This window comes from Primulina huaijiensis, chromosome 3 (genome assembly GCF_012295235.1).
Source record: "Primulina huaijiensis isolate GDHJ02 chromosome 3, ASM1229523v2, whole genome shotgun sequence".
NCBI lineage: Eukaryota > Viridiplantae > Streptophyta > Magnoliopsida > Lamiales > Gesneriaceae > Primulina > Primulina huaijiensis.
The window spans coordinates 25331190-25358777 of record NC_133308.1 but is presented as its reverse complement, the minus strand read 5'-3'; the positions used below and the strand labels follow the sequence as shown (position 1 = coordinate 25358777).

General features: G+C 31.1%; 5 protein-coding genes across 7 annotated transcripts in view; 1 reads left to right on the top strand and 4 right to left on the bottom strand.

Annotated features, from left to right (window-relative positions):
* Window positions 1-3507: 3507 nt before the first annotated feature.
* On the bottom strand, window positions 3508-4019 carry LOC140972302 (low temperature-induced protein lt101.2-like). Its single transcript, XM_073434748.1, has 2 exons — window positions 3857-4019; window positions 3508-3761 (listed from the first exon to the last, which is right to left on the bottom strand). The coding sequence occupies exons 1-2, from the start codon at window positions 3935-3937 to the stop codon at window positions 3678-3680; spliced, it is 165 nt and encodes a 54-aa protein (XP_073290849.1). The 5' UTR covers window positions 3938-4019; the 3' UTR covers window positions 3508-3677.
* A 1174-nt stretch (window positions 4020-5193) lies between these two features.
* On the bottom strand, window positions 5194-7876 carry LOC140972301 (probable RNA-binding protein ARP1). Of its 2 annotated transcripts, none has more exons than XM_073434746.1 (5): window positions 7513-7876; window positions 7238-7418; window positions 6499-6674; window positions 5898-6132; window positions 5194-5501 (listed from the first exon to the last, which is right to left on the bottom strand). In XM_073434746.1, exons 1-5 carry the CDS (start codon window positions 7705-7707, stop codon window positions 5482-5484), a joined length of 807 nt encoding a protein of 268 aa, XP_073290847.1. In that variant the 5' UTR covers window positions 7708-7876; the 3' UTR covers window positions 5194-5481. The 2 variants fall into 2 exon arrangements, with proteins under 2 accessions (XP_073290847.1, XP_073290848.1); XM_073434747.1 differs by having other exon boundaries at window positions 6499-6671; window positions 7513-7870.
* Window positions 7877-14695: 6819 nt separating this feature from the next.
* Window positions 14696-16360, top strand: LOC140972427 (uncharacterized). The gene is made up of 2 exons (XM_073434858.1): window positions 14696-15276; window positions 16142-16360. The coding sequence occupies exons 1-2, from the start codon at window positions 14733-14735 to the stop codon at window positions 16276-16278; spliced, it is 681 nt and encodes a 226-aa protein (XP_073290959.1). The 5' UTR covers window positions 14696-14732; the 3' UTR covers window positions 16279-16360.
* Window positions 16361-16521: 161 nt separating this feature from the next.
* On the bottom strand, window positions 16522-20330 carry LOC140974039 (protein RETARDED ROOT GROWTH-LIKE). The gene is made up of 7 exons (XM_073437248.1): window positions 19725-20330; window positions 19517-19628; window positions 18732-18891; window positions 17889-18037; window positions 17660-17811; window positions 17013-17127; window positions 16522-16821 (listed from the first exon to the last, which is right to left on the bottom strand). The coding sequence occupies exons 1-7, from the start codon at window positions 20114-20116 to the stop codon at window positions 16681-16683; spliced, it is 1221 nt and encodes a 406-aa protein (XP_073293349.1). The 5' UTR covers window positions 20117-20330; the 3' UTR covers window positions 16522-16680.
* A 968-nt stretch (window positions 20331-21298) lies between these two features.
* The window catches only part of LOC140974040 (APETALA2-like protein 1), an 8954-nt gene continuing 2664 nt past the window's right edge, over window positions 21299-27588 (bottom strand). The window contains exons 2-9 of one of the 2 annotated variants that reach the window (XM_073437250.1): window positions 27353-27378; window positions 23296-23326; window positions 23132-23219; window positions 22923-23068; window positions 22723-22767; window positions 22516-22619; window positions 22319-22402; window positions 21299-22020 (exon numbers count right to left, since the gene is read on the bottom strand). In XM_073437250.1, the coding sequence (XP_073293351.1) occupies window positions 22016-22020; window positions 22319-22402; window positions 22516-22619; window positions 22723-22767; window positions 22923-23068; window positions 23132-23219; window positions 23296-23326; window positions 27353-27378 (529 nt within the window). In that variant the 3' untranslated portion in view covers window positions 21299-22015. The remainder of the gene's footprint in view (window positions 22021-22318; window positions 22403-22515; window positions 22620-22722; window positions 22768-22922; window positions 23069-23131; window positions 23220-23295; window positions 23327-27352; window positions 27379-27588) is intronic. The other variant, XM_073437251.1, reaches the window with a different exon arrangement.

The window sequence follows — 27588 nt, the reverse complement described above, 5'->3', positions numbered from 1 at the left end:
TGGTCTGTTTAGTTTATCCACTCACAGGTCATATCTTCGTGTGGAATCCGGCGATAAGAAAGTATAGGCAACTACCTTTTCCGCTATTCAGCTCTCGGGAACCCTACGCGTTCGGTTACGATGCATCGTCAGATGATTATAAAGTCGTGCACATCGTTCATGAGCCAAATTCCAGACCCTATTCCAGAACTTATAGCTTAAGAAACGATTCGTGGAAGTCGTCGGATTGGTCTCATGGTAGGACGCCGTTTAGTGGATCAGGTGTGTTTCTGAATGGGGCTATTCATTGGATAGTTGGCTACAATGATAATGGTGCCAAAGTTAGGGCCGTGGTGGCGCAAAGCTTGGCAACGGGAGAATTAATTTGGAGCGTGGCACTTCCATTGCAAAGTTGGGTCTTTCTGCATGTTTTGGGGGAGCGTTTGTGTGCGTGTTTCCAATGTGGTTTTCGAATAGACGTTTGGGTGATGAAGGAGTATGGTGTGGAAGAATCTTGGAGCAAAATGTTTTGCTGGGATGAATCCATGTCCATGAGGAAGCCTTTATTATTCACGGAAGAATGGGTTATTAAGACCAAGACATCTAACAGATCTATGCAATTCATATTTTTAAAAAATTGGGACATTCTTCAATGTTTAGAGGGTAGATATGTTATGGCTACGACCTATGTTGAGAGCTTTGTGAACCCTACTAAAACATGGTAGAAATTATTGGGTTTATTATATATTGTTATGCTTGACTATTACTTTATACAAAAACATTGTTTATTACCTTTGACAAACTTTATGTTTGTTTGATTCATTACTTGAACTATGTTTATGGTTTTTGTTTTTTGTTGAAAAATTTACATTTTGGATATACATCGTTGCGGCTTTTATAAAAAATATCGGATCAAAAAACTGTCGTTGTGAAATCAGTACGAGCTAAGCCGAGTGCTAATCTAAGCTGAAGGGAGGGCTCCGAGTTTATCGAGATTAATATTGCAAAGCTCTATTTCTAGTGTGTATGGAATTTTGATTAGAATTTTGAATTTTGAGTGATTTATAATATTTGGAAATTGTATATTAAATTGTTTTTTTTTTTTTTTTGAGATCTTTGCTATTTCATGAATTTCTACGATTGTTTGAAGTTCCAAAGTTGATAGTTTTGACATTATGGAAAACTAGGATTGTAGTAATATATTCATTACCGTTCATATGAAAAACGCAACACATATATATTCACTCAAAACCCAAAAATTAAGATAGTCTTAGCCATACATATATATATATATCACACAAAGCTTAGGAGTTAGGATGAGCTACAGGCCACCTTAGCCCCTACATAGATACATCCCCGCATCTATCCTTTCTTATTTATAGTGGTATTCATGAATAATTTTTCTATTTGTAAGAGCCACAATTTTAACTCGGTGTATTATTTTTGTACTCGAAATTTTTTATAAGTTATCAAATATTTTTTTTAGTATTGTCAAGATTATATAAATATATATGTTATCATTAAATATCTGTGCATGTTATCCAAAGAATTCGAATTTCAATTGACAACTATACTTAATTTATTATTTTTTGTATGGATATACATAGATGATGATTATTTCAGATTTAAGAATTAAGATAGAGAGAGATTGGTTATGTACATACATGTGTGTGTATATATNATATTTCAAAATTCCCCAAAAGCTACACTTATTTGTATGAGTTTTCCTATTTGAGATTTTGATTTAGTGAACTTTCAAATTTTGATTTTGATCTAATAACTTAAATTTTTATTTTTATGAAGCATCAAACAATTCGTTATATTATAATCGTTATAATAGTATATAATGTACTATATACTATATATTTTTTGTGTATTTATTTAAAATATTGTCATGATATATTAAATTTAACATGTATGTTAATTCATCAAATTAGTAAGAATTATTTTTTTTAAATTAAAATTAAAAAATTATTAGTTGTATATAGTTTTGTTATTCTAAAAATCCATAGACGAAAAGCTGCCCAGTCGATTTTTATTTTTTTATATAAATATTTTATGTTATTCCAATAATTCATCTATATTTCTCGAATAATTTCTCGATATCGATTATTTTTTTATATAAATATCTAATTTTTCTTGTTCTTCTTCATATTTCTCCAATAATTCATTTATATTTTTCAAATATTTTCTCGATATCGATTATTATTTTATATAAATATCTAATTTTTCTTGTTCATTCATATCCATATTTCTCCAATAATTCATCTATATTGAATTCAAACTCAAAATCGGCGACATAAGATCGTCACGAGTCCTATGATGTGTTTTACAACATTGCATAACTTATCCCACCCTGACATAAAATCTTGGCTGATGCACGTTATTCCAAAATTAAGTGATCATAAAATATTTCAAAATTCCCCAAAAGCTACACTTATTTGTATGAGTTTTCCTATTTGAGATTTTGATTTAGTGAACTTTCAAATTTTGATTTTGATCTAATAACTTAAATTTTTATTTTTATGAAGCATCAAACAATTCGTTATATTATAATCGTTATAATAGTATATAATGTACTATATACTATTTATTTTTTGTGTATTTAGTTAAAATATTGTCATGATATATTAAATTTAACATGTATGTTAATTCATCAAATTAGTAAGAATTATTTTTTTTAAATTAAAATTAAAAATTTATTAGTTGTATATATTAATTTAGTTATTCTAAAAATCGATAGACGAAAAACTGTCTAGTCGATTTTTATTTTTTTATATAAATATTTAATTTTTTTATTCATCTTCGTATTTCTCTAATAATTCTCCTATATTTCTCAAACAATTTTTCAATATAGATTATTTTTTTATATAAATATCTAATTTTTTTTTGTCTATCTTTCATATTTTTCCTCTAATTTATCTTCTCGAATAATTTATCTTATTATTTTGTATAAATATCTAATTATTCATCTTCTCGAATAATTTATCTTATTATTTTGTATAAACATATAATTATTCTTGTTCATATCGTATTTCTCTAATAATTCATCTATATTTCTAAATAATTTATCTTATTATTTTGTATATATATCTAATTATTCTTATTCATATCGTATTCCCTTGATAATTCATCTATATTTCTCGATATAGACAAAATCTTGGATATTCCAAAATTAAGTGATTATAAAATATTTCAAGATTCCCCAAAAGCTATACACTTATTTGTATGAGTTTTTCCCTATTTGAGATTTTGATTTAGTAAACTTTCAAATTTTGATTTTGATCAGTAACTTAAATTTTTATTTTTATCAAGTATCAAACAATTCGATATATTATAAACGAAATGCTAACATTCGACACATCAAAATAACAAGATGAGACAAACTAATGTGATATCAAAATTACTAACTTAAATGTTATCCCGTCAACAATCTAATGAAAATAAATCTTAAATTAAAAATCTTAGAACAAGATCGAAGATAACAAATCTTAGCGAGACGTGCCATAGACCTTGGCACGAAGATCAAATCAAATTGGACAAAGAGAATCTTATTCAAGATCACAAAGCATTATCGATTTGCACCAAAAATTGAATACAAACACACGCACGCACACCAACAGTTGAAAACCGAGTGAATCTCGAGGAGTAGTTTTGTGATCCTAGATTACAATTGTTAACCCACCCCATTATTGGGACTATGCAACCAACACGTAAAGGGCATATAAAATCCCAGGTATGTATCCCAAGATTGTCAGCAACAAGCATATCCAAAATTCCATCTGCATCAAGGTACAGAAAGTTTGTTAAGAGAAAAGTCACAAATACTGTTCGATTTTATCAAGAAAAAGGAGATGGAATGAGAGAAAATACTTACTCCACAGCCAAATCTGAGGAAAACACCCAGAGGTGGCAAAAATATGGCCAAAATAACTTCGATGAATGTTGCAGAACCCATTGATTTGATTATTATTAGTAGAAAAAAAAGGAAGAGAACCCAGTTGTCTAAATAGCAAACAAAATGTAAGATAAGGGGAAGGTGTTAATTGTTATAAACGAAAGGTGTCAACAGTTGAGGAGTGAAGGAGCCCAAATGCAACCACGTGGAATCTGTGGTCGCTACGTGGGCAAACTGAAATATAAACTTCTCATATAATAATTATATGCAATCAAAAAACTCAAACGAGTTGATACAAAAAATTAAAAACAAATCTTTTTAACGAGAATATTGATGTGATGAGTGTTTGTGATATTTCTTGTCTCATATAATAAAAAAATTAAAGATTTAAAATGAATTTATAACGAGTTACAATGAATTTCTATAACAACTTAAATTACTCATATTTTCGTAAAGTAAAGACGAATACGAATTAGTTCATATAAAGACTCATTGTACCGTCACGTAGACATTAACTCAAGCTCAGGCCATGACAGTGTTGCATTGATTTTACATTAAAAATATACATATAGTATGATTCCATATGAACAAACGTACGTACCAAATAAACAACTTTCCCTGATATTTTACTAGGGATGGTGAAAATGAGCATTTAAGTTGTAGACAGATAAGCATATAATAATACTATAGAAGTTGGGAGAAGTTGGGAGAAGGATGATGAAATTATGTAGTATGATCTCCAATCCTTTTGAAGTCCCTTCGAGCAGCGTCCACGTGTTGAAAAAGAGAAAGAAAAAGAAAAGTTCGAGGCCTTACGAGTCAAAATCAGAGAGGTCCTGGTTGGTTGGAAGAATTTGAGCACTAGTGAATTTGTGGTGGAAGGATTATATTTTTTAAAATTTTTTTTTTTTTTAAAAAAAACAATGGTATTGCGTGTAAAATGATGGATACGGTATAAATTTATATACTTCAATTCGAAATTGTTTTGAAGTTTTAAAATCTAGAATTATAAATTGAAGATAGAGTATTACTAAAAAAACGTAGATATTAGAAATGAATTAAAAAAAATTACTAGAAAGCTAATCGACTATTATAGTTCAGTTCAATTTATCTTTTAGATTATTGTCTAGAATGTTTATTCAACAATCTACATTTATTTTTATATGTAGCGTCCCTGATTTTTATATCAACTCTAGATATGAGAATAAATAAAGATAGTTGGATGCAATTTTAGAGTAACTATAGTATAAATATAATATCCATTCGGCCTGATATTAGAGTCAATATATGCCTCCAATTCCAAGTGAGCTTTCATATGCAATTTGGTCCAATCAAGCCATGAAAATCAACTGATGAAATGTGAGAAAATATTCATTACAAGAACAATTGAAGTTAGACATTTCTTGAAATAGATGACAATGAATAACTGTGAATTCTAAATACCTAAAAAATAATTTAAAATAAAAAATAAAAAGTCGGAAAGAAGAGCCACTGCAGATCTTTGATAATAAACTTGTTCTGAGAAGCCACCAACCTTCCCTTTTATCATTTGCCTAACTGCTCTTATCCACCATTCTTCAATTGCCCCCAAACAGTACCTTATATTATTCTACAGCCAAGCAAACTGCAAATGGGAAATATGACAGCTATTAAAGTTCCAAATGTAAAATGACAAATTTTTTGCATTGATTCCATAAGCTATTCACATGGTCAGGTTAGACCTTTTTGCACCATGTGATTCAAGATTCTTCTTCTCGTATGCACATAATATATATATTAGTGCATCATATGTCAGCAAGAAATCGTGTAAACCGAAACCCTATTAATAGATATGAACATATTCCAATGCGTTTTGAGTGCTTGTACAATATTTTTTATGATTAATTTGATTTATATTCAAATAACCTTAATATCATAATTGTAAAAAATAATGAAATGTTTTTTTTTAAAAAAAAATACCAAATGTGACATGAATATTGAAAATAAGATGATGAGGCCACAGATTAGTTGATTCATTTACCTGCATTAGGATGGGGAATAGATGTGGGCTTGGAAATGAGAGGTGGGATAGTAGTGGATATTGGGCTTGCTGCTGCCTGTGAAAACATATGGGCCGGAAGGCCCAATGTATGTGATTGCTGGACATGATAGAGAGGGTACATGGGCATATATGCGTTTCCACCAATCATGGCCTGACCTGGATACACTTTAGGGAAATGCCCATTCATGTATATCCCACCATGGAATCCCAATTTCTGCACCCAAAAATAAAACAAACAAATAAATAATAATAATAATAATAAATTACTCAAAATAATACGTTAAGATATTTGACATCCATTATTCCATGTTCATTTGCACCTTCTATGAATTCACAAAAGTATGTATATTAGTAATGACTAGTGTCATCTAATTAACTCCGAATTTGAAATTGCTCTATGTAAATTAAACTCTTCTATCGATCAAAATGCAATCTAAACAGAAGTTCATCGGTATGTATATGTATAAATTTATTGGTCGGATTTGGAATCGTTCTGAAGATTTTTAATACAAACACATATAAACATGTATAGAACGGATTTTTTAGATCAGAGAAACACATTATGTAAACATATACTTACATGGTTGTAGTTATAATCGGTGGTTGCGGCGACGTAGGTCGGGGTGTAGCCATAGTAAGGAATGGCTTGGTGCGAAAAAGGAGAAGCCATGGCTTGAGCCCTTGTGGGATAGTACCATTGCACCTGATTTCCTTGTGCAAATGGTACCGTAACTCTCGATCCAATATTTGGTACTCCTTCAAAATTAACAAAAATAGAAGAAAATAGTAAGTTCTTTTGCTGTTTTGTTTCATGCAAAATTGATTATTTTACCAAAATCATGTGCATTTTAAATTTTTATGGGTTATTTTACCGAAAGAAATTTATAAAATGAGTCAAATATTGCACAATTGAAGATATTAATTATTGAGTGTGCATGTGATATAATAAAAATGTCTAATATATATAATTACAACTAATCTATAATTATCGTGATGACAACTCACCTTATGGTGGCAAATCGATCACATTAAATATATTATCTATTCAACTCTTCTTGAAGTTGCTATTTTGACATGGCACATAGTTTTGAAATAATTTTTTTAAAAAAATAAAATTTTTATTACAGTAAAATGTGTGACTTACATTTAAAATAAGTTTTGTATCAAAATCATTACAAATCTGTCCAAAAACATATATATATATATATGGACAGGTCATCAAAAAATTTGTTATATGTTTCTTATCATTTTTACCTTCCTTGCTGAATTGTATATGGTATGTGTGTGTGTGTATAAAATCTACATATGGCATTGTTTACCTTGTTGAGGCGGCAGAGGAGGAGGGGGAGGATTTGTAGCAGCAGGGACGGCGGCGTTGGTGGCAGACTTAGGACGTTTGGCGCCGAGCGCAGCCAGATTGCAGTTGGCTCGCCGCCCATTAATGATCGGCGCGGCATCTTCGCAGGCCTTCCTAGCCGCCTCCGCATCCTTAAAAGTTACCTACATCGTTGATCCACATTTGCAAGACACAAACGTTGGCAATTTTATTATGTAAAATACTTTCTAAGCATCAAAGATTTCGATGAGTACGTACGAAGCCATAGCCTTTGGATCTGCCGGTGAGCTTGTCGGAGATAATGACAGCCTCAAGAATCTCCCCATACTTGTGGAAGTGATCTCTCATGGTTTCCTTGGGAGTCTCCCACGCCAGGCCTCCGACGAAAACTTTAGTCAACGTCGTATCCACGACATTCCCGCTGTTATTGTTGTTGTTGCCACCCACCGTCATCGTCGAAAGAAACCTCGATTTCTTGAACCGTTGGAATGAGAAAATAGTGTGTGGAAAATGGATAGATACAAGGGCATAAATATATATGTAATGTGAGGATTTATGTTTGAGGGAATATAATAAAGGGTGACAGATGGATTCTGTTCAATCTGGGGTTGAGGCCAACATCAAACCCCAACGTGCTACCTTAATGCTTTCTTTTCTTTTCCTTTTTTTTTTTTTATTTTTTAAAAATGTCCCAACAAATTGATACTAAATATGTAGATGTAGTCGAGTTGATGCAACAAGTTTAGTGGATGTTTGGGTTAAGTTGTATTGTCAATTTATATGTACTAATTCCTCTGCACACGCGTTGCGTGTGTATAGTCTTTTTTATCATTATCAATGGACTAAAGTGAAATTTGATAAATTATGTAGAGACTAAATTGATATTTGAATTGTTGAAATATAAAAAATAAAATAAAGTGTTGAAATTTAAAAACAAAAATGTAATATTAGTATCATATAAAAGTTGGAAGAAAAAGTTGTTGTTCTTCTTAGGTGGTTACTATTATGTACTCAACTTTAATAAAATAGTATAGATAAGATTGTTGTGGTAGAAAATTTATGGTGCACGGCTCGGTTCGATATATTCGTTTGAATCATTAATTTTAAATGACTATGACTTATATATTGGGAAAAGAAATTAGTCGGGTCCATGATTTTTAAATTATTCAAAGTTCAAACTTACAATTTGAATGGATTTAAGTTAAGGATTCGAAATTTAAATATTTACTTATATGTATAGCAAATTAGCACTACAAATTTACATGAAAATTGCGGGAAAATAATAATAACGATCTTTCTGCAGCACGCATAGTGTTTCTTTTGTTTTTTTTTTTTAATTTGTAATGAGTTTTTACCAAATAAATAGCATTTACCATCTTATATAAACCCAAACAAACGCGTAATTGTTAGAATTTTTTCTTAAAATCAAACGCATATGTATATATAAACATGATATACAATATGCGGAAGCTTAATCGAGAATTACCTTCGGCCATTGAAAACTTTGAAATTCTCTGCTTTTCTTCTCGATTGAAGCCTTCTAAGCACTTCACGCTCTCTGTAGATGGTGTATATTTCTTATGAGGTGCGTGCTTAGGGACCTCAATCGTCTCTATTTATAGGCATCTTATACCATCAACGAGAAAATCGGGAGTCTGAATGTTAAAAGAAGAAACGTGTACGCATCTCAATTTTCTAAAGTTGAGGTTGCGTACACAAGTTTCGTCAAAATATGTAGGCAATGGCCGTCGTCAATTCCTACACGATACTTCATGTGTCATATTTCTTACAATAATTCCTTATATTAAATTATTGATCTTTTAAAACCAAGCGTTTTTTAAAAATTAGATATCAAACCTTCTGCAAATTAAGCAAATGTGCCTGATAATTAAAATTATGGGATCATATTTATGAAATTCCATAAAAAAAATTATATTTCACGGGATATTTATTACTATTTCCCGAGTTTTTTTTTCGTGTAGTTTTGAAAAGAAAAAAAAAATACAGTGGTGAAAACTATCGAGACTCTATACATATTAAATATTGTAAATAACCTTGAAAATTTATACTACCCCAAATGTACTGCATTTTTCAACTGAAATAGAATATAATTATATGAAAATTGAGTTGAGAAATCAATTTCTTCTATGTATACACATCTCTTTTGTTAGCTACATATGTTATCACTCAGTTTAGCCCTGTGGCCAATTTTTCTTTTTAAATTATAAATATTAATTTTAGAAAATTTTGATTTAATTTGATATAAGTCTTGGTAGATCAATTTAAAATATTAAAAAATTATAACCGTTGTCCGATTTTCTTGGTCAGCCAATGGGTGATAACGATGTTGATGATGACTTCATGTCTTGATAGGCTAAAATGAAATACAATTATGGGCCTGGGCTTTAAATGTGTCCACGATACAAATTTCCCAGCACATTATAACCTAAATATTTTTTAAAAAAAATCAGTATAATTTTTATATAATTTCCCCCCCTTTAATTATTTCTTATTATTATTATTATATAATTTATTCTTGACACAAATAATACTACTGGTGTGAGGAGTATACAGCTTTTAGATCCTCCATGCTTTGTCTCCTTTTTTTTATCCCTCCAGAATGTAACATGGCCAGCTGTTTCCCAAGCAGGTGCATTCTTGTCAATTCACCCACTCCACTTTGACCGTTGACCAGGGTTCTTAAAAAAAAAAAAAAATTAATCCAACAATGTGTCATAAATTCAAATAATCACGCAAAGTTTCTCGTCTGTCATGAGACAAATGCGTGGGTGTTAGCTGGAAACCCTCCTGGCGTAGGTTGGCAAAGATCAAAGTGAGGGCTTACGAAGGTGTGTTTTGCATATCGGTTTCGATTTCGATTTCGATTTCGCTGATGCATAAACCCGATTACTTCGAAAAAATCGATTCATATGATATTTGATATATCGAGATTCGGTAAAAATCAGACATCGTTTGAACAGAAATACAACGTGATATATCCTTTTCGTTTTTTATTAAATTTATTATTCGTGGCATATGTTTTAATAAATTTTATTTTTTAATACTTTATATAACTCATAGTTTATTGAGTTTAGTTTATGTTATTGATTTTATACTTTTAATATTGATATATACACATGTATTGACACATTATTAGGGGTATGATTAATTAATTAATCGGCTTGGATTTGCATGATCACAGATCCACTCTGTTAATCATTCAAAGGATTCTTATCTGTCTCAATCCGTTTAAATCTAAACATAGACACATTTCAATCTACACGAATTTTAATGGCTTCAACCCCATCCGATAATTATATTTTTAATATTTTTTTATATATTCTTAATTATTGCAGAAATAAAATTAAATAGCTCGAATTAAAATAATTCTGGTGACAAAGCCAATACAATAAAATATTAAGGCAAAAACTTGTGTGAGACGGTCTCACGGGTCGTATTTGTGAGACGAGTCTCTTATTTGGGTCATCCATGAAAAAGTATTACTTTTATCCTAAAAATATTACTTTTTATTGTTAATATGGGTAGGCTTGATAGTAAATTTCTAGTTATTGTACTTTTTTCAAAAAAAATCCCTAATATGTAAAAATTAAAAAAAAAATACTATTTAAATGATTATATAATTTTTTAGCTTTATTATTTGTTGCCGTCTAACATTCTTATATGTAATTTTATTTTTATATTTCAATGTATACCCACAAATTTACTTTTTAAAGTATTCATTAACGAGAAAAGAAAACTGAATAATTAATTTGGTCTCAAATTTTTTAAGTTTGACTCAGACCCAAAACATATAATCGTGCATCTATCATATCATATCACAGTTTCTTATTTATTTTTTGAAATATGTCATTAAATTATTTGGAATTTGTGATAAATACATATGAAATGCAGCATGCTGCATGCATGTACGTGCAATTACCTAATGTAATCAGAGAGACGTAATAGAACTAATCTTAAAAGTATTTATATTTTTTAAAAAAAAGAAAGTATAAAATGCTTTTAATTTTAACAATAACAAAAAAAAAACATAAATAATTAAATGATAAATAAATTTTTTGAAAATTTATATCTAAATTATTATTATTATTTAAATATCATAATATATATATGCCAATTAAGATAGAAGGCAGTAGAGCTCGTGCGGCCAAGAAATGATGGGAAGGACGTGAGAATGCGTGTTTTACAACTGTGTATCCTCAAATCATGCCTCCCCTCTCACATTGCCACGTGACTCACTGTCGATGGACACGTGATTGCCACGCTGACAAATTATGCAAATTGACTCCTTTTATTAAAAAAAATAATAATAATAATCTTTTTTGTTCAATTTTAAGCAAATTTGATATAACTTGGAAGTAAAGTTTGTCATACGAAATTATAATTCGAGTTTGGCTAGAAATAACCGAATATGTATTTCGGCCAGTTACTCGAACCGTTGCTTGAAAAATACTCAAAATTATGTAATATGTAATTATATTGTATTAAATAACAAAGTTTGTGTGTATCTCACAATTACAAAATAAGATAATACGAGCTTGAGTTTGGCTAAAAAAAATTCGAATATATCCGAGTCTTGTTCGACTCGACGGCCCTAAATATATAAAGTAACTTGAGAAAAAAATAAAGAAGAAATTTTAATATCACGGGGGTTCATGAAAACTTAAATATATGTGATGGGATTAAATCTTTGATTTCAATTACTCAAACCGATCGTTGAAGCAAATAGAGATAGTAGGCCTTTTGTCCATTTGAGGGGGTACGGTGCGGAAAAAAAGGTTTGAGATCGAGTCCATTGTACTTTGTAGGCCTAATTAATAAAGGACAAGGTCCAATATGGATGAAATAACTGATTTAATGCTGTTATTTAGCTTGAAATTTTAAATCCAATTCAGAGGGAAAATTTCTAATTATTCAAGTGTTAACTACATTACTGGAAAAATTGTCTTTCAATCATGTAAATTGGACTTTAGATTTTAGTCATATAACTTGTTAAAGTTTGATTTTCATCTAATGATTTGAGTTTTTTTGTATCTTTTAGTTTTTTCGCATGAAGTCACTAAATCTACTTTATTTTACACTGATGTTCTTTTGCGTAGATAATGAGGCGAAAATAAGCTTCTATCACACAAAATGAAATCTAGCAATAGAATATAGATGAACAAAAATATATAGAAACAATAAGAATTATGGCGAAGCAAAACTAAAAAAATATAATCAATATACTTCACCAAGACCAAACTTTGACTGCTTAGAGGACAAGAAACGAAAATAAGCAAACTTACAGGACCAGTTTGGTTATTTTACCAATATATAATGATATATATTAAAATCTACTAAAATTAAAATTGATAATCATATATTATTAAAGAGTATAATAAAATACTTCACAAGCGTGTAAAACGTTATCTTCAATCAAAATAATCAAGACACACAGATTATTTAATTTTTTTTATATAAAAATATGATAATTTAAAAACTAATTTCAATTCTATGAGCCAATTAAATTTTATGATTTTCTTATAACTAGTGTAATAATTTTATTAAAAATTCATAATTATAATTTTAAACCTTATAGAATTTCAAGATTAACCGTCATAAAATAAAAAAATAAAATGTAACTTTTAAACAACAAATTATTTGATCAATTATATCATAAAATTTCTTAATAAATTAAAACTTAAAATCTTAATTTTTGTTTTATTTTTTTTATCATGCTTGTTGCAAAGCTATTCAACTATTAAGAATTAAGCGACGTTATTTTTTGGATTATCTTTTGTTTATGTTCATTTGTATATATTGTAAGGCTCATGAGCCTACCTCTTTTGGGTCCTGCAATCTTAGCCCTCATGATAGTCCATGACATTTTACTCACAGAACTCCTTACTCTTGGCAGTAAAGTACATACGTCCCCAGTCTCGAACCCAAGATTTCTGTCTAGGCCATAATACTTGGTCCAAAAATTAGAGAGTAATAGAAATAGATGGGATGAAAAAAGATGTGAAGAAAAGAGAGGTGGTGTGAGGTGGAGAGAAAAAAATAAAGAGGTCATGTATGAGTTAAAAGTTTTAAAAATCCATTCAAATTTTTGGGTTGAACCAAAGGCAATTTTTGACAATTTATAGGTGTACCTTAGGTTTTAATGTTTATATGTTAATTAATTCCATGTAGTTATTAAAAATCTTTTGAAAATTTGAATACATCCATACTTTTATAGAGTTTTTAAAAGTCAATATTGAATATCACATGATTTTTTAAAATTCTATGAAAATTTATTTTGAATACCACTAGATTTTTATAATATGTGCAAAAGTCATTAAATATATCTAAACTTTAAAAATCTACAAAAATCATTAAAAATCATTAAATTTCTTACATTGGATACACCTCTCAGTCTATACATCTCCAACAGAAGATAAAAATATTTAAAATTAGTGGTTTGCGATAATAAACAAATAAAGATAAGTAAAATTCATATTTATCGAAATTTGATTATTGTTTGTTATTAAAAAAGTCAAAATCCATTCAAACAATCAAAATTCAATTGATTTGTATGAAAAGTAACAAGGGAGTGTTTGCAACTTTTTGAAAAGTTATTATTGGATTTCCTTCATAAGTCGTAAATGGATTGCAAATCACATTTTAAAAAAATGATTTTAAAAGTATTTTATGTATTATTTTACTTTAGATAATTAATATTATGTTAAAAACTATATATAGTACTTAACCTTGAACCTTCACCGGCTTTTTTACAATTTTGTTTATGTATATGTTTTTTTTTCCATTTTTATCGGTTTTCCGTCTTAGTCTTGTATATTTTTTTATTACAAAACTTCTATGATATTTTTTCACGAGTCAATTTTCTGAGAAAAATCTCTTGTCCAACTCAACCCGTGAAAAAATATTATTTTTTATATCAAAAATATTAATTTTCACTCTAAGTATTGATCAGATCGACCCGTCTTACGAATATAAATATGTGAGAAAACTGTTCACATGACACCTTACTCATTTTTTATTGTTGACAAATTTACTCCTCTTTTGGTGATGTGCTGATATCAAATTGCACATCTAAGCGTCACGCCAACGCTGCACTACTGGATCCACAGCGAGAAAATGAGTGAAGTAGCAACAAAAAAAAGCTGAAATTTATATAAAAAAGCGAAGTTAAAAAAAAATTTAAAAACCAAAACCAAAATTACGAATTTCCCCAACTTTTAAATATCAAAAGATCAGCATACAAAAGGATAATGGAACGAGTTTTAACTTTTAATGGATAAGTTACCATTTATCCATGACTCTTAGATTTGAAAAAATTATACAAAAAAGAATCAAGATTCGCCCATGTATCACGCATGATCGGAGGCCCAAATCTCAACAAAAAACCATAAAACCCTACGACGCCAAACCCCTGCGCCATTGGAGAAAAAACTTCAAGAGTTTTCAACAAACAAATTAAGATGAACCGGCCTCTAGTTAAACCTTGTGGACCTCTCTGGGAAAGACCTTGTGCGCCGCTCACTGACGAGCAATTCAATCTGTTCCACTCCTTAGACCGCGAACTCTACGCCCGGCTAGCCCTTTCCCTGCGTCGCGAGCCGTTCGTGTCGGTAAAAGTTGTGGCATTCTGGATGTGGCTGGAAAGGGAGAGCCACGACATGAGATTGATGAGGAGAATCTTGTTTCTTCCGCCGGCGGAACTAAACAAGATCGCGGATGAAACAGTGACATGCTTGGAATGCTTGGGCTGCAAGAATGGGTTTTTGCTTGGGAATCATGAGATTTCTCTGTTGCCGAATCTTCTGAGTTTCTGGTTTAGATTGATGTTTAACCTCCGGAGTTTGCATGAGAGACGGGTGGGAATAATTATTGAGGTTGACAGGATTATCGATACTATTTGTTTCCGGGCTTTTAGAGACATCATGCAGCAGGTTTCGGATGAAAATGCCGCCATGCAAGCCGTGGCGGCCGCGGCTCAAGGTGGTGGAATCAGTCTGAAAGAAGGTGGGGATATTCAAGGTTTTTGTACACAGACAGTACTAGGAAGTTCATCATAAATTAATATATGTATTTTTGTTTTTACATTGTTAGCTTCTTCTTTTTTTTCAGATGATTTGTTTGGCTTGTTTGATTCGAGGATGATAAGTTATTTTGATAAACCTTTTTATCTGTGTAGATATAGCTACACCAAATTTTAATCAGGTGGGCAAAATTTATTTCCATGTACAAAAGTATATGCTGTGTAATTAACATTAAGAATGTCAAAGACAATTCTTATAATTTTGTTTGATAAATATGTAAAAAATTATTTAATTTGAATGATTTTTTTGTAATTTTAAAGTTTGAAGTACTTTAAAAAAAATTATTTTGTAGATTAAGAGTGAAATGGTCGTTGTGAATGCACGAGTAAACCAAAAATATTGTTATTATATACCCCTCGTATATACAAGCTAGATAGATAGTATAGATACACAGTTTTGAATTTCTTATTTTATTTTTGTAGTTAGCATAGTTTATTTATTAATTTTATTTTCTTAAAAATACCCCATCTATCGTTTTAAATGATGCTTGATTTTTTGGTTATATTGATTAGTAAAAGTTATTGACCCCACCTCATAAACTAGGGCAAGAGTGGAATTTCTATCTTACATATTGGATTTTTTTTTTCGATTTCAGCACTCGTCAGATTTCAGTTTTAGTCTACTAACTTTCTATTTTTTTTTTGTAATTTTAATCATTTTTCCAACGCGTCGTTGATGTAACAACATGGCTCTGATATGATATCGACGTTAAGCTCAGGCCTTGCAATCTTAGCATCAAAATGGGGTGGGGTGATTTGTTTTTTTTTTTTTTTTTTTTTTTTTTCCAGGTAATGGAATTGGAGGGCATGCACCTAAATTGGTCGCAACTGTTATTGGAGCTGCTATACTATCGGGAGTTATATTGTGCTTTTTTATAAGGTCTTTCGTAAGAAAAGTGATCGTAAGTTATATTATGCCATATTAGAGCTTTTGCATAAGTTGAATTCTTCTTGATAAAATAATTTTAGATTGTTTCGTGTTTTAGTTGGGTGCAATGTATGGATCGGAGCAAATAGTTCTATATTGTTGAGAAGAAGTTGGTTCACGGTTGATCTTGAAAGTACACTAGTATCTTTTGTTTGTTTGTTTGTTTTTTTTCCTGGTATACAAGTAATAATGTGGCTTATCGTCAATGTATAAGGGTTCTCAGAATTGGGGAACATGGAGAAAAACTCATATTTGTCAGCCCTGGTTATGGCAAAATCAAATTACAAAATTATTAAAAGTATACATCAAACGGAAATGAAACTAGATGGTAATAACACTTTGTGTATATACACAAGAAATCCAATTCAAAATCGTATGTTATCTCTAAAGACTGTTGGCTCTATAAAGATGTAATTGAGGACTTGTGAATTATGTCATAGATAGATATGAGGATTTCAGCACCTATAAGTATGATGATCAACCATTCAAGAAAATCTGATTTCCTGTTCTGCAGAATCTCCTGAAGGAACCGAATGTTATGCTGCAATGGGAAAACCAAAAATCAACTATGAACTGCAGTGATGATATCGCATGCAATGACATGGGATATAGAAAGCTTCCAAGAAAACGTTTTCCGAAAAATTGTTTAGTCTCATTGAATGTCATGTATGTGGTTGAATGAGAAGTTTTCTCTAAAACAAATTATTCAAAAGACATGTTTTTGAAAAATACCTCGACAAATTTCAACTTGAAATCAAGGCTTGCAAATCTTTGGGTTAATTCAAATTCATCGCGGAGGTACTCCCAAATCTGGGCATACTTAGCATCCTTCCACGCAATATCCGATCTGGGATCAAGTAAATAACTTAACGTCAGCAGCTAAAGCCATAGAAAACCCCACACATGTAGATCATGAAACAGAGAAGTGAATTTTAGAGGAAATCAGCAAACTAGTCTTATAGTCTGTGTACATGTTTATCTTAATATATATCATAGAAATGAAGTAGAAATCTAGAGAGAGAAAGGTGCCTCGTGTTTTCTCCATAGAGTGGAAAGTATTTATAAACTGCAATTACTTGAGAGAGAGAAAGGATACAAACAAAATCCCCTGCATTGATTCACAAAAGAAAGAATACTGACATAGATTGCTACATCAAAATCCTAATCTCACTAGCTAAAGGCTTGTTCTCGTGCATTAACAAAACACATCTTTCAGAAATTTATATATAGCTTCTCATTCAGAAATTTTTATGCAGCTTCTCATTCCTCTATTGCAAATTGTCGAGAAGAGTAGCTTAAAAAACAAGTTCCACAAATGTGTAGCTTACTGGAGGAGGTTGGTGATGTACATAACTCTTACTAAGCATTTTGAATATTACCTTTCGAAAAGTCCTAGCTTAAGAATTACATCAGCGAGATTGGAATTTGCCTTTCCAACCAACTGAAAGAGCTTTTTTCTTTTCATAGTAAACGTTCCAGTTTTCTCCATCCCCCTATTTATGTCGGTAAATTCTGCAACCATTCCATCAACCTGAACCATCACAGACAGAGATTCCCAAAAATAAAAATCAAGGAGCACTGTCGTAAAAATTTGAAGTTAAAACCAACCTGGCGGACGTAGTAATCAAGAGCAATACTTTGGCCGAGAACACTACCAATTGTGCGAATCCCATCAATGTTCAGGTACTGGAGCATTATGTAATCAAGTCCACCTTGCATCCAGGTGTTCAAAGTTGGCTTTTCTCTCACCTCATATTCTATTTTTCAGATCCAAAGCATAAAGTCAGGGCATCGATCGAAACAGATACAAAAAAAGACAATTCAACAAAAAAACACAACAAATTATTATCATGCATAACATTAAGTGGCGTCCATGAATCAACAGTTGATGCATAAGTTCATTACTTCAATTCGAAATAGAGCAGACAAGGCAGTGAATGTTTTGAATTTCAATACAGATGTTCGTTTAAACTTAAAAGTTAAAACAAAGGTACAAACACTTTAACTTCTGGATTAGTGCATCCAACAGGTATATAAGTTATACAAATAAGTTATATCACAGTATCCCTTCAAAGTAAAAGCAATTACTTGTTAAAGTCTAGGTCAAGGACCACAACCTAAATCAAGTAAATTGTTCTTTGTCAACAGACCTGACTTTTCATTTCTATTGGCAGGAGAAACCAAGTTGGTTAGAAGGCTATGCACATTACAGAGGAAACAGATTATGCATGAGAATCATGTATTATACTGCTCACAACCCACAATTAATTGGAATAAACTTATCCTGCAAGCAATCTAACAGACAACATTAAATCAAACACAACAAATCAACAAACCTCAGATAACCCATCTTGCATAATCAAATTCTTCAACCATGGCATCAAACATGAAATAAAGAATATAAGGGGCCACAAGTTATGCATTTAACAGTATGATTTCAAATGGGCTTACCATCCTTTCTCATCTCAGGAAGCAAGCCTGAAGCATGTCTTTCGACAATTTTTAGATACCCATCAACTTCATGATCACCAACATTGAATAGGACAATTGACCCGTACTGAAAAACTACCATGTAACAGCAATCGTTTCCACCTAAACTAGAACTCAAGCCCTGAGATGACAACGGTGTAATATACAATTAAAAAGGAACTAAGCATAATATGAATCCCAAAGATATCTGCTCTTAAAGAGAAAATATGCATGATACCGAAAATGCTGACTTGACTTCACTTCAAATAAAAGGGAAGCCCAAGTTGCACTCAGTATTCTAAAGAAAAAAAGTTCATCTAAAATTGAAACCATGTTTATGTCCTCCTCAAAATAAAGTAGGTAGTTTATACTTTTTATCATCACTCTATGTTTTTTTTTTTGGGGGGTGGGGAGGGGGAGGAGCATCACAGAACTGGGGAAGCTAGCAGGGGAGTGTCTAAAAATACATCCTATTCTTGCCTCTCAACCACTCGAATGCTATCACAGGAAACCCATTTCATGTTTAGCATCACGCTATTACAATTGTTGCTTCGCCTTGAGAATGCTATCGCAAGAAATCCGTTTCATGTTAAGTGTCACGCTAATACAAAAATGTACCATTTTTTAAGCTATATTACCCTTCATACAGCCATGTTCTTGTAGCAGTACTTCAATTTACACAAATTGCTGCCAACGAATGACAATAGATGATAACACATATCAATCGACAATCCAATATAATGCAGACAAAAATGGCTCCAGCTTACATGAGGGTCAGATTCTAGATCACCAAATCTCAGAACCACATAATTAGTCATTCGAGATGAAGGTGGAATAAAATTCTGCTTATTCTGATCCAACAAGGTCCTTAAATCCACGCTGCCTCCACAAACACACAAGCCATAATCTCACAAAGTTAGAGTAAAAACTGATTCATTACGTTTTTATAAAAACTAGAAAGAAAGAAAAAAGAACCTAGTGGAGAAGAAAAAAGCCTTGACTGAAATACGAGCCTTGAAACCCTCATTCACATCATCCTCCTCCTCCAATCCCACCTCAGTCACTCCAGCACCAATCTCGGAGCACGAAACTACGTCATTCCATTCAATCATGTCGGCAGCAGACGACGAAATCGACGAGATGCATTTAGAAACTGCGAGCCCGGGGTTCCTCTGCAGAAACGAAACCTTGCGAGAGGAACTCAACGAGAGAGCAGACTGGGATGAACACGATTCCCGGCGGAAGATAATCGAGTAGGAGATAATGGGTTGGGGTTTTCGGAAGAAAGGGGAAAACTTTAGCGGGGAGTTAAGAGTGGGCAATGTAAAGATAGCCTTTCCCCGGGAGGTAAGACCAGTAAACCTCATCTTCCGACCAGCTCTGCCGTCGCCGCAGCTATTCGTGCTTAGCTCTCTGCGGTGCTGATTGTTCTCTGCGGTAACTTTCTTTCCAAGATTCTACGATTTGCACCAAAGTCGTCAACAATATATTTGATTTAGTAAAAATTGGGATTTGGAATTAAAATCGGCTTTGGATTTTGATTTTAAATTATAGATTTGGAATTCCATTTTGGTTTTGGCAAAAATTTAAAATGTATTCAATTTGATTTAACAATTAAAAATAATTTATTTTATATCAAGAAATCTTTTATTGCATTTTTTAAAATGATTAATGTATTAATAATTTTATATAAATATTCTTACATCATTTATAAGAACAAAAAAAAATTCATAGGTCTATGAAATTTTTTTTTATTAAATAGCTTTTTTACAAAATGAAAAAATATAAAGTTTTTCAAGATGAAATTAAAAATAAATTTACCAAATTTTGATAAATTAGGTTTTGAGTATTAAAACAATGAAGTTTTTAAATATAAATAAAAGATTATCGAATTTTTAATATAAAAATATGTTTAATTGATTATGAAATAATTTTCTCAAAAAATACATAATATAAGTGTGTGAATTGCTAGTATAGATTTTTTTTTGATAAATCATAAATGATAATTTATAAAATTTGAGTAGAAGACTATATGAACAAGTTATATAAATTTATTAGTAAAAATAATTTTATTTTATTTAGAACTCAAATACTATGAAATTTTTTACCAATTTTCAATTATTTCAATTAGGTAAATTTCCAAACACAAATTTCAAAATCACAAATGAATAAGAGATCAAAATTGTAATTTTTTCTTTTTAGTAAACTAGTTGATTTTTAAAAATTTGTGGTGCATTGTCATGTAAAACGAGGATAAAATTCTTTACGTTATAAGATGTGCTCAGAATTTCACACAGACAAAAATCACAATCCAAGTTATCCATGGCATTAAATTCCTCGAACAAACCAAAATCAAAGTCCGTTACAAATAGCAGATTTCTGTGGAAATAGTTGCAAATTTCCCACCACGGATGAATTTACTTATCGTAACAGACAAAATACTGAAAATTATTTATACCAGCTATACATGATTTCATGTGTTCTGTGACATGTTATTCTACTGGAGAAACACACCAGGGTTGCGCGAGTCTAACTGGAATAGTTGCGGTCTGTGGCGTTTGCACTGAATGATGTTGACCTTAGTTGCAGGAAGATATAACCTGGATGTGGAGGAGACGAGGGAACCTGGATGTGGAGGAGATGAGGGAATTCGAATTAGGAGTGGCAGTGGTACTGATAGAGAATCCTGATGATGCTGCTGCAGAAGATAAAAGTGGCACGTACAGGAGAAGTCATGATGCCGGCACTTCGCATTTTCCATGGCCGGTTTGGGTATGGAGGCGAAGTAATGGCCATTAATAATTTCGGTCCGTAGACATCTATAAATTATTATACCATACATCTTTGTCAGTAATTGCATACTACAGAATGTAAAGAATATGCGAGAAGATCAATAACAAGAACTTGGTCGGTAGACAAGAAATGAGCAACTTATTAAGGGAAGCTAGTGTCAGAAGTTTCTTGTGGTGTGAGTCCCAGGAGCTCGAGTACATCGAGCATCTGTATGCATTTTACGATTCTTTGACTGAACTAATGTGGGAAAAACATCTTCTGGTCAAGAAAATTGTTGCTTGCTCTCTGTTTACTATATCACCAATCAAATATTTCGTGGAGGCAATGTTCATAATTCGATCAAGTCCAAGGTTGAAAAACAATAGCAGAAGAGAAAATCCACCTTATTATTTGGTGCAAAACCAGAGTACATGCCAGCCCACATGGGGGAGTACTCGGATGAAACTAATCCATGAGGGGAAACGAACGGTGTTTCAAACTGTGAATTTGTGGAAAGGGTATTAACACCTACATATGTACAAGAACACAATGGACAAGACTTAATAAGGTTTCTATTGGTTCAGGAACATGACACTCGACAGGACGTTGAATCCTGGGAACGCATGTGTAACAAGAGGAGTAATTGTTTCTTTCCCCACGTTATTTACAATCCAATTTGTGTTGCCCACAATAGACTTAATGTACAAAACTTGTTCATAAAGTTGAGCGCACGTGACGAAAAGTGAGAGCAAATAACATCACTCTTGAAACAATATAATAGGTCAAACAGCTTTTACCCAACTTTGCTGTAATGTCATCCCCAGGCGGACCATTTGAAGCTAAAGACATTCCAAGATTGAGATCGAGATTGCCGTCAATACCTAAAAACATCATCAGTAAATCCTTTTACACTGAGTATGTTTTTCGCACAATATAAACAATGGCAAAGCAATTGGAGAAGGACGAAATTAGTAAAGCAATGTTTATACCGTACCTGCATCTCTGTGGTCGATTTTTCTGTCTGTCTCATAGATACTTGGCTCAAAGTTGGTCACAGCTTCAGTGCCATTACGTTTGATGGCTGCTTTATCATAAGCCCTGGAAGAGAAATTAAAATGGAGATTCGTTGGATGAGATCAATCTAATAAATTGGTCCTACTCTATACGAAGTCTAAAATGGTATGATCCCGATCACAAGAACCTTGCAGCTTCGACTTCGCTGTCGAATAACCCAAGATACATACACCTGCAACAGACCATTATAAATTTTCAATATAAATGGGGTTGCTTTCGCCATTTGAATTAACTGTCTAAACTTAGAGCTTCAGAACCTATCAGAGATCAATCACTGCCCAGAAGAGCCATCAAAACAACCTGTACAATGTAAAAGTAGATTTATACTTTTTGCCGAGGAATTGGCCCATTCGTGCCTCCCAGCGACCACATTTGTGCAGGGTTACACCTCTGTACTTTGAGCTTCCTCGTGAAAACCCGTTGCTTCGGCGACGAAGAATGTGAACAAACTCTTCTTTTGTCAAGTCTTTCATCTACAAAAAAATCAACTAAATAAGATTCATTAATTGGAACTTACAAATCATGCAGAAGCGAACCTGTTTCATGTCCTCTTCATATTCCCCTAGTTTGAAATTTATTTCAGCATCAACCCCACGAAACTTGATTGCAGCACGATCATATGCTCTGCATGATGAAAATCAGTAAGAGATCAATGTTACAAAATGTCCAGAAAACTCTAATGCACAATAGAAGTTTTTACCTTGCTGCTGCATGAGATGTAACAAATCCTCCTGAAACAAGAAATCCAACAAAATTAATAATAGACTGCTATTAGATTATTTTATTTAAGTTCATAAAATAATTTAATTATGATTAACAAATTTTATTATGATAAATATGTAAGACGTCTCATATTTAAAAGAAAGTAAATCAAGAATATTATTTATATTAACATGATAAACATTTCGAGATTTGATTTACGTTCGGCCATCCATGAGCTGTCGACAACTTCGCCGGAGGCGGCTGGGCGGCAGGTGAATTTAAACTAGGACTAGGGTTTGTTCAAATTTGGGGTTTTTCGAAAATGGAGGTTTTTTTTTTATTTAAGGCCATGTTTGACTTTTGGGATTTGACCGAAAATTTTGAAAAATATTGAAATATTGACTTCAATTTAGGGATTTTGATTTCCCAAGAAATTTGAATTTTAATAATTAATTTTAATAGCCAAAATTATTAATTTGATAATTTAATTCTCAATTTTCAGTCTTAGGTATTTCCAAAATTAAGAATTATCAAAATTTTGAATTATATGTATGTTTGGATGGTTTATGCAATTTGTGAAAATTCGAAAACTTGATTTTAGAAATATTATCCTTCCAAATATACATATTGACATGTTGAGAAGTTATTTAGATTAGATATATTAAACCAAATTTATGTGAAATTAATATTTGTCTGGCTATTATGCAATTTTCAATATTATGATTATATTTATTGTCATAATCATGCATGCAAATAAAAATTAAGAATTGTAATATTGAGATTCACATTTTGTTCATATTTAATTACTTATTTTGTTTCTTATAATTTCATATGAATAAATTAAGTTAAAATGTGAATTATAAAGTTACCAAAAAAATTGGCTGATAAAGATTAATATTATGGATAATTTATGTTGGATAATAATTATAAAGTTACATATGAAAGCATGATCTGATGAGTTGTTCATAAACCGGTTTAAATTGTCATGACTTGTCTCTATGAGGAATGTTGCTCTGTCTAGGAGTTAGGTATTTAAAACGTCTTAGCTCTACCTATCTATCCTGAGAGCATTATTAGAAAGTGTTGATTGTGATATTAAATAATTATATATAAAGAATTAAGTACAACCAAAATTACGTCCAGTGAACCCATAGAATTTAATAATTAAGTTTTAACTACAACATCCTTAATTATCCAAAATTATATATTAAGTGGTCGAGGATCACACAAATGACTTTTATTATGGTAAATATTAAAAGCATAAATATTTATATGTTTGTGGTTTGAATGTCTTTCGTATAATTTTAATTATATATATGTGTGTGTGTGTGTGTGAAGTGTTGATGTGTGATAAAACATATAAAGTTAAAGAAAGCAGAGAATTAATGCGGTAAGCAAATTAAGATCTTGAGATAAGATATGGGTAAAAAGAACTATGGTAGATACACTGATGATGGACATGGTGTGAAGCATGATTAGTAGCTCCAAAATTCTAAAGTTCTTGTGAACGGAAACTCTTAGGAAAAGTGTACATAAGTTAAATCGGATTCCAATTGAGGTTGTCCATAAGATAAAATTTGGATTATGGGAAGAGGTTGGAAATAGAGTTTGAGAAATATACATATTTGGATATGATTGTTTAAAGTAAGAGTTGATAATATACAAGAAATCAAGTAAGACCCTAGGACCACTCATGGGTAATTCATTGGATATGCCAAAAGGTCCGAAAGATTGCAAATGATAAGATTGTGGAATCAAGAGATGCAGAATTTCTTAAGAATGACTTGATTAGTGGGAACCATCAAATTCAGAATATTGATTATTATAATGTTCATCCATCCACACTAGTTATATATATTAATTGTTATTCACAACATCCATCAAGTTAAAATGTGTGTTGTGGAACTAATCATATAAATTTCACAAATTATTGATTATGATCCTGTAGATCTTAATTCTCATCCAGATATCAAGCATTCAGTTGAACAATACAATCTAGCTATATTGGAAAGTGTTGATGCAACATTAAGAACATCTAGTTGAATTAAGATATCAACAATTTTAAGTGGTTATATTACGCATCTTGAATCTGACTATTTATTTGAAGCCGAAAATGATTCAGAAATATTTTATCCCAAACCATCAACATAAATTTAAAAATCTAATTTGTGTTATAATATTATGAATGATAAGGAATTAGATAGCAAATAATGAAGTCTGAAAGTTGGTTTAGTTGTCATTTATTATAGACGAGTCTTCAAGACAAATAAATTCTCATTAAGCAACATTGAATAACATATAGATAGACTCGTTTATAAGGAATTCACTCAAGGGAAAGAGTTGACTACATGAAAATATTTTCTCATTTATTTAAGAAAAAATTCTCTTCATGTGTTCATGATATTGATAGCCTATTTCATTTAGATTTTGCGTTATATGGATATGAAAACAATTTTCCTCAATATTGATCTAGAGTAAGAAGATTATATGAACTAACCTTAAAGATTCTTCTCTAGTAACGTTGAGTGTTTAATGTTACAAGGTTAAGACCGTCATATAGATTGAAATAAGTCTCACATTATTGGTATTTAAGGTTTCACAATATTATTTCTTCTTTGAGGTATTTTTGAGAACATTGTGAGCTATTATGTTACCCGAAGATTAATGGGAGCCGGATTTGTAGGAAAATTGTCAGAGTCTCTAAGTATTGACCACTATAAAGCTGCAAAATGTTTGGGTTACCTTCATGGTGCTAAAGATTACATGCTTAAATATAGACGAAGTGACACATTGGAATTAATTTCATAATTTCATTATGGAGTCTAAATTTATCTCTTATTTTGAAGCACTATTGTATGGTGTATATTAAATAGTTTCATTTTTAGGGTTAGAATTGTGAATCTAATGTCTAAACTATTAAGATTATATTACAACAATTCAGTTGTAGTCTTTTTGACTAAGCGACAGTCAAATTAAGGATATTGACATAAAATATTTTAGTCGTTCGAGAACATGTTAAACAAAATAAAGTGATAGTTGAATACATTATCACTGAATTGATGATCATTTTACCTAAAGACGTGCAAATTAAAATGTTTAAGAATCGTATAGTAATTAATGATGGACTTCTTTCCTAAAGAATTTCATGGTATATACATTTGGATTATATTTATGAAACTCATTCAGTTATTATATTTCTTATATTAAGTTATACACATATTCAATTATCTTGAGAAAATATCAATTAAATTGGACCTACAATAAAGCATAGGTTTTATTTATTAAAAAATATTAAGGAATATGGCATATGTAATTCATGGAAAATAATACTCAGTATAAGATGACTTATCGTCATGATTCATGTATTTGTTTCTTAATTTTGGAAGATGATTGATTTTTTTATTATTCAATTATTTGAAATATGTAGACAAGTGAAGATGTTAGATTAATTTATTCAAGTCCACAAAATAAAATAACTATGGTCAACATATTTCATTATGATAAATATAGGAGACGTCTCATATTTAAAATAAATTAAATCAATAATATTAATTATTTTAAGATTTTAAATATCTTGAGACTTGATTTACCATATTCATAATGAAAATCATCAAGATTTTCCAAATATCGAGTTTCTTTATGATGGTTAGAGAAATCTATAAATTGTGCCATATATGATCCATAAATCAATGCAGTTATTCAGAATTACATCATCTATACAATTGCATAAATATTTAGAATATCAATGTTTTCTCGTGTTCGTAGGTCTTGCCAATTGCATTATCAAATTCAATATCAATGGTTAGATGTTAGAACTCGTTCATGCCTTCAATTTTTCCACATATCAGTTTTTACGTGTTATGTTAAACGTATGTAGACCGAATTTGGCCTTTCATTATGTTAGTATTACTAACAACGTACTGCCACGGAGAAACTAAAACAATTTGCAAAACCAAATTCCACTTCCATGAGCTTCAAGTTAGCGTATGTCTAAACTAGAAAAATCAGAGTCGCGAGTAAATAAATCATACAATGCAAGTATTTTAATTTCTTACCCAAATAGACTTGTTTACCGCAATCCCTGACCACAAATACAAAAAAAATCAAATTAAAAATAATGAATAGAAAAGGCACTACATGATATACATAAAGAATAACATAGATATGGATGTAAACGAACCAAACCGTTTGTGAACTATTAGAAGCTCGATTCGATAAAAGCTTATTTGAGCTCGTTTAATGAGGCTCGTTAAGATAAACAAATCAAACTCAAGCTTTACAGTACTCGGCT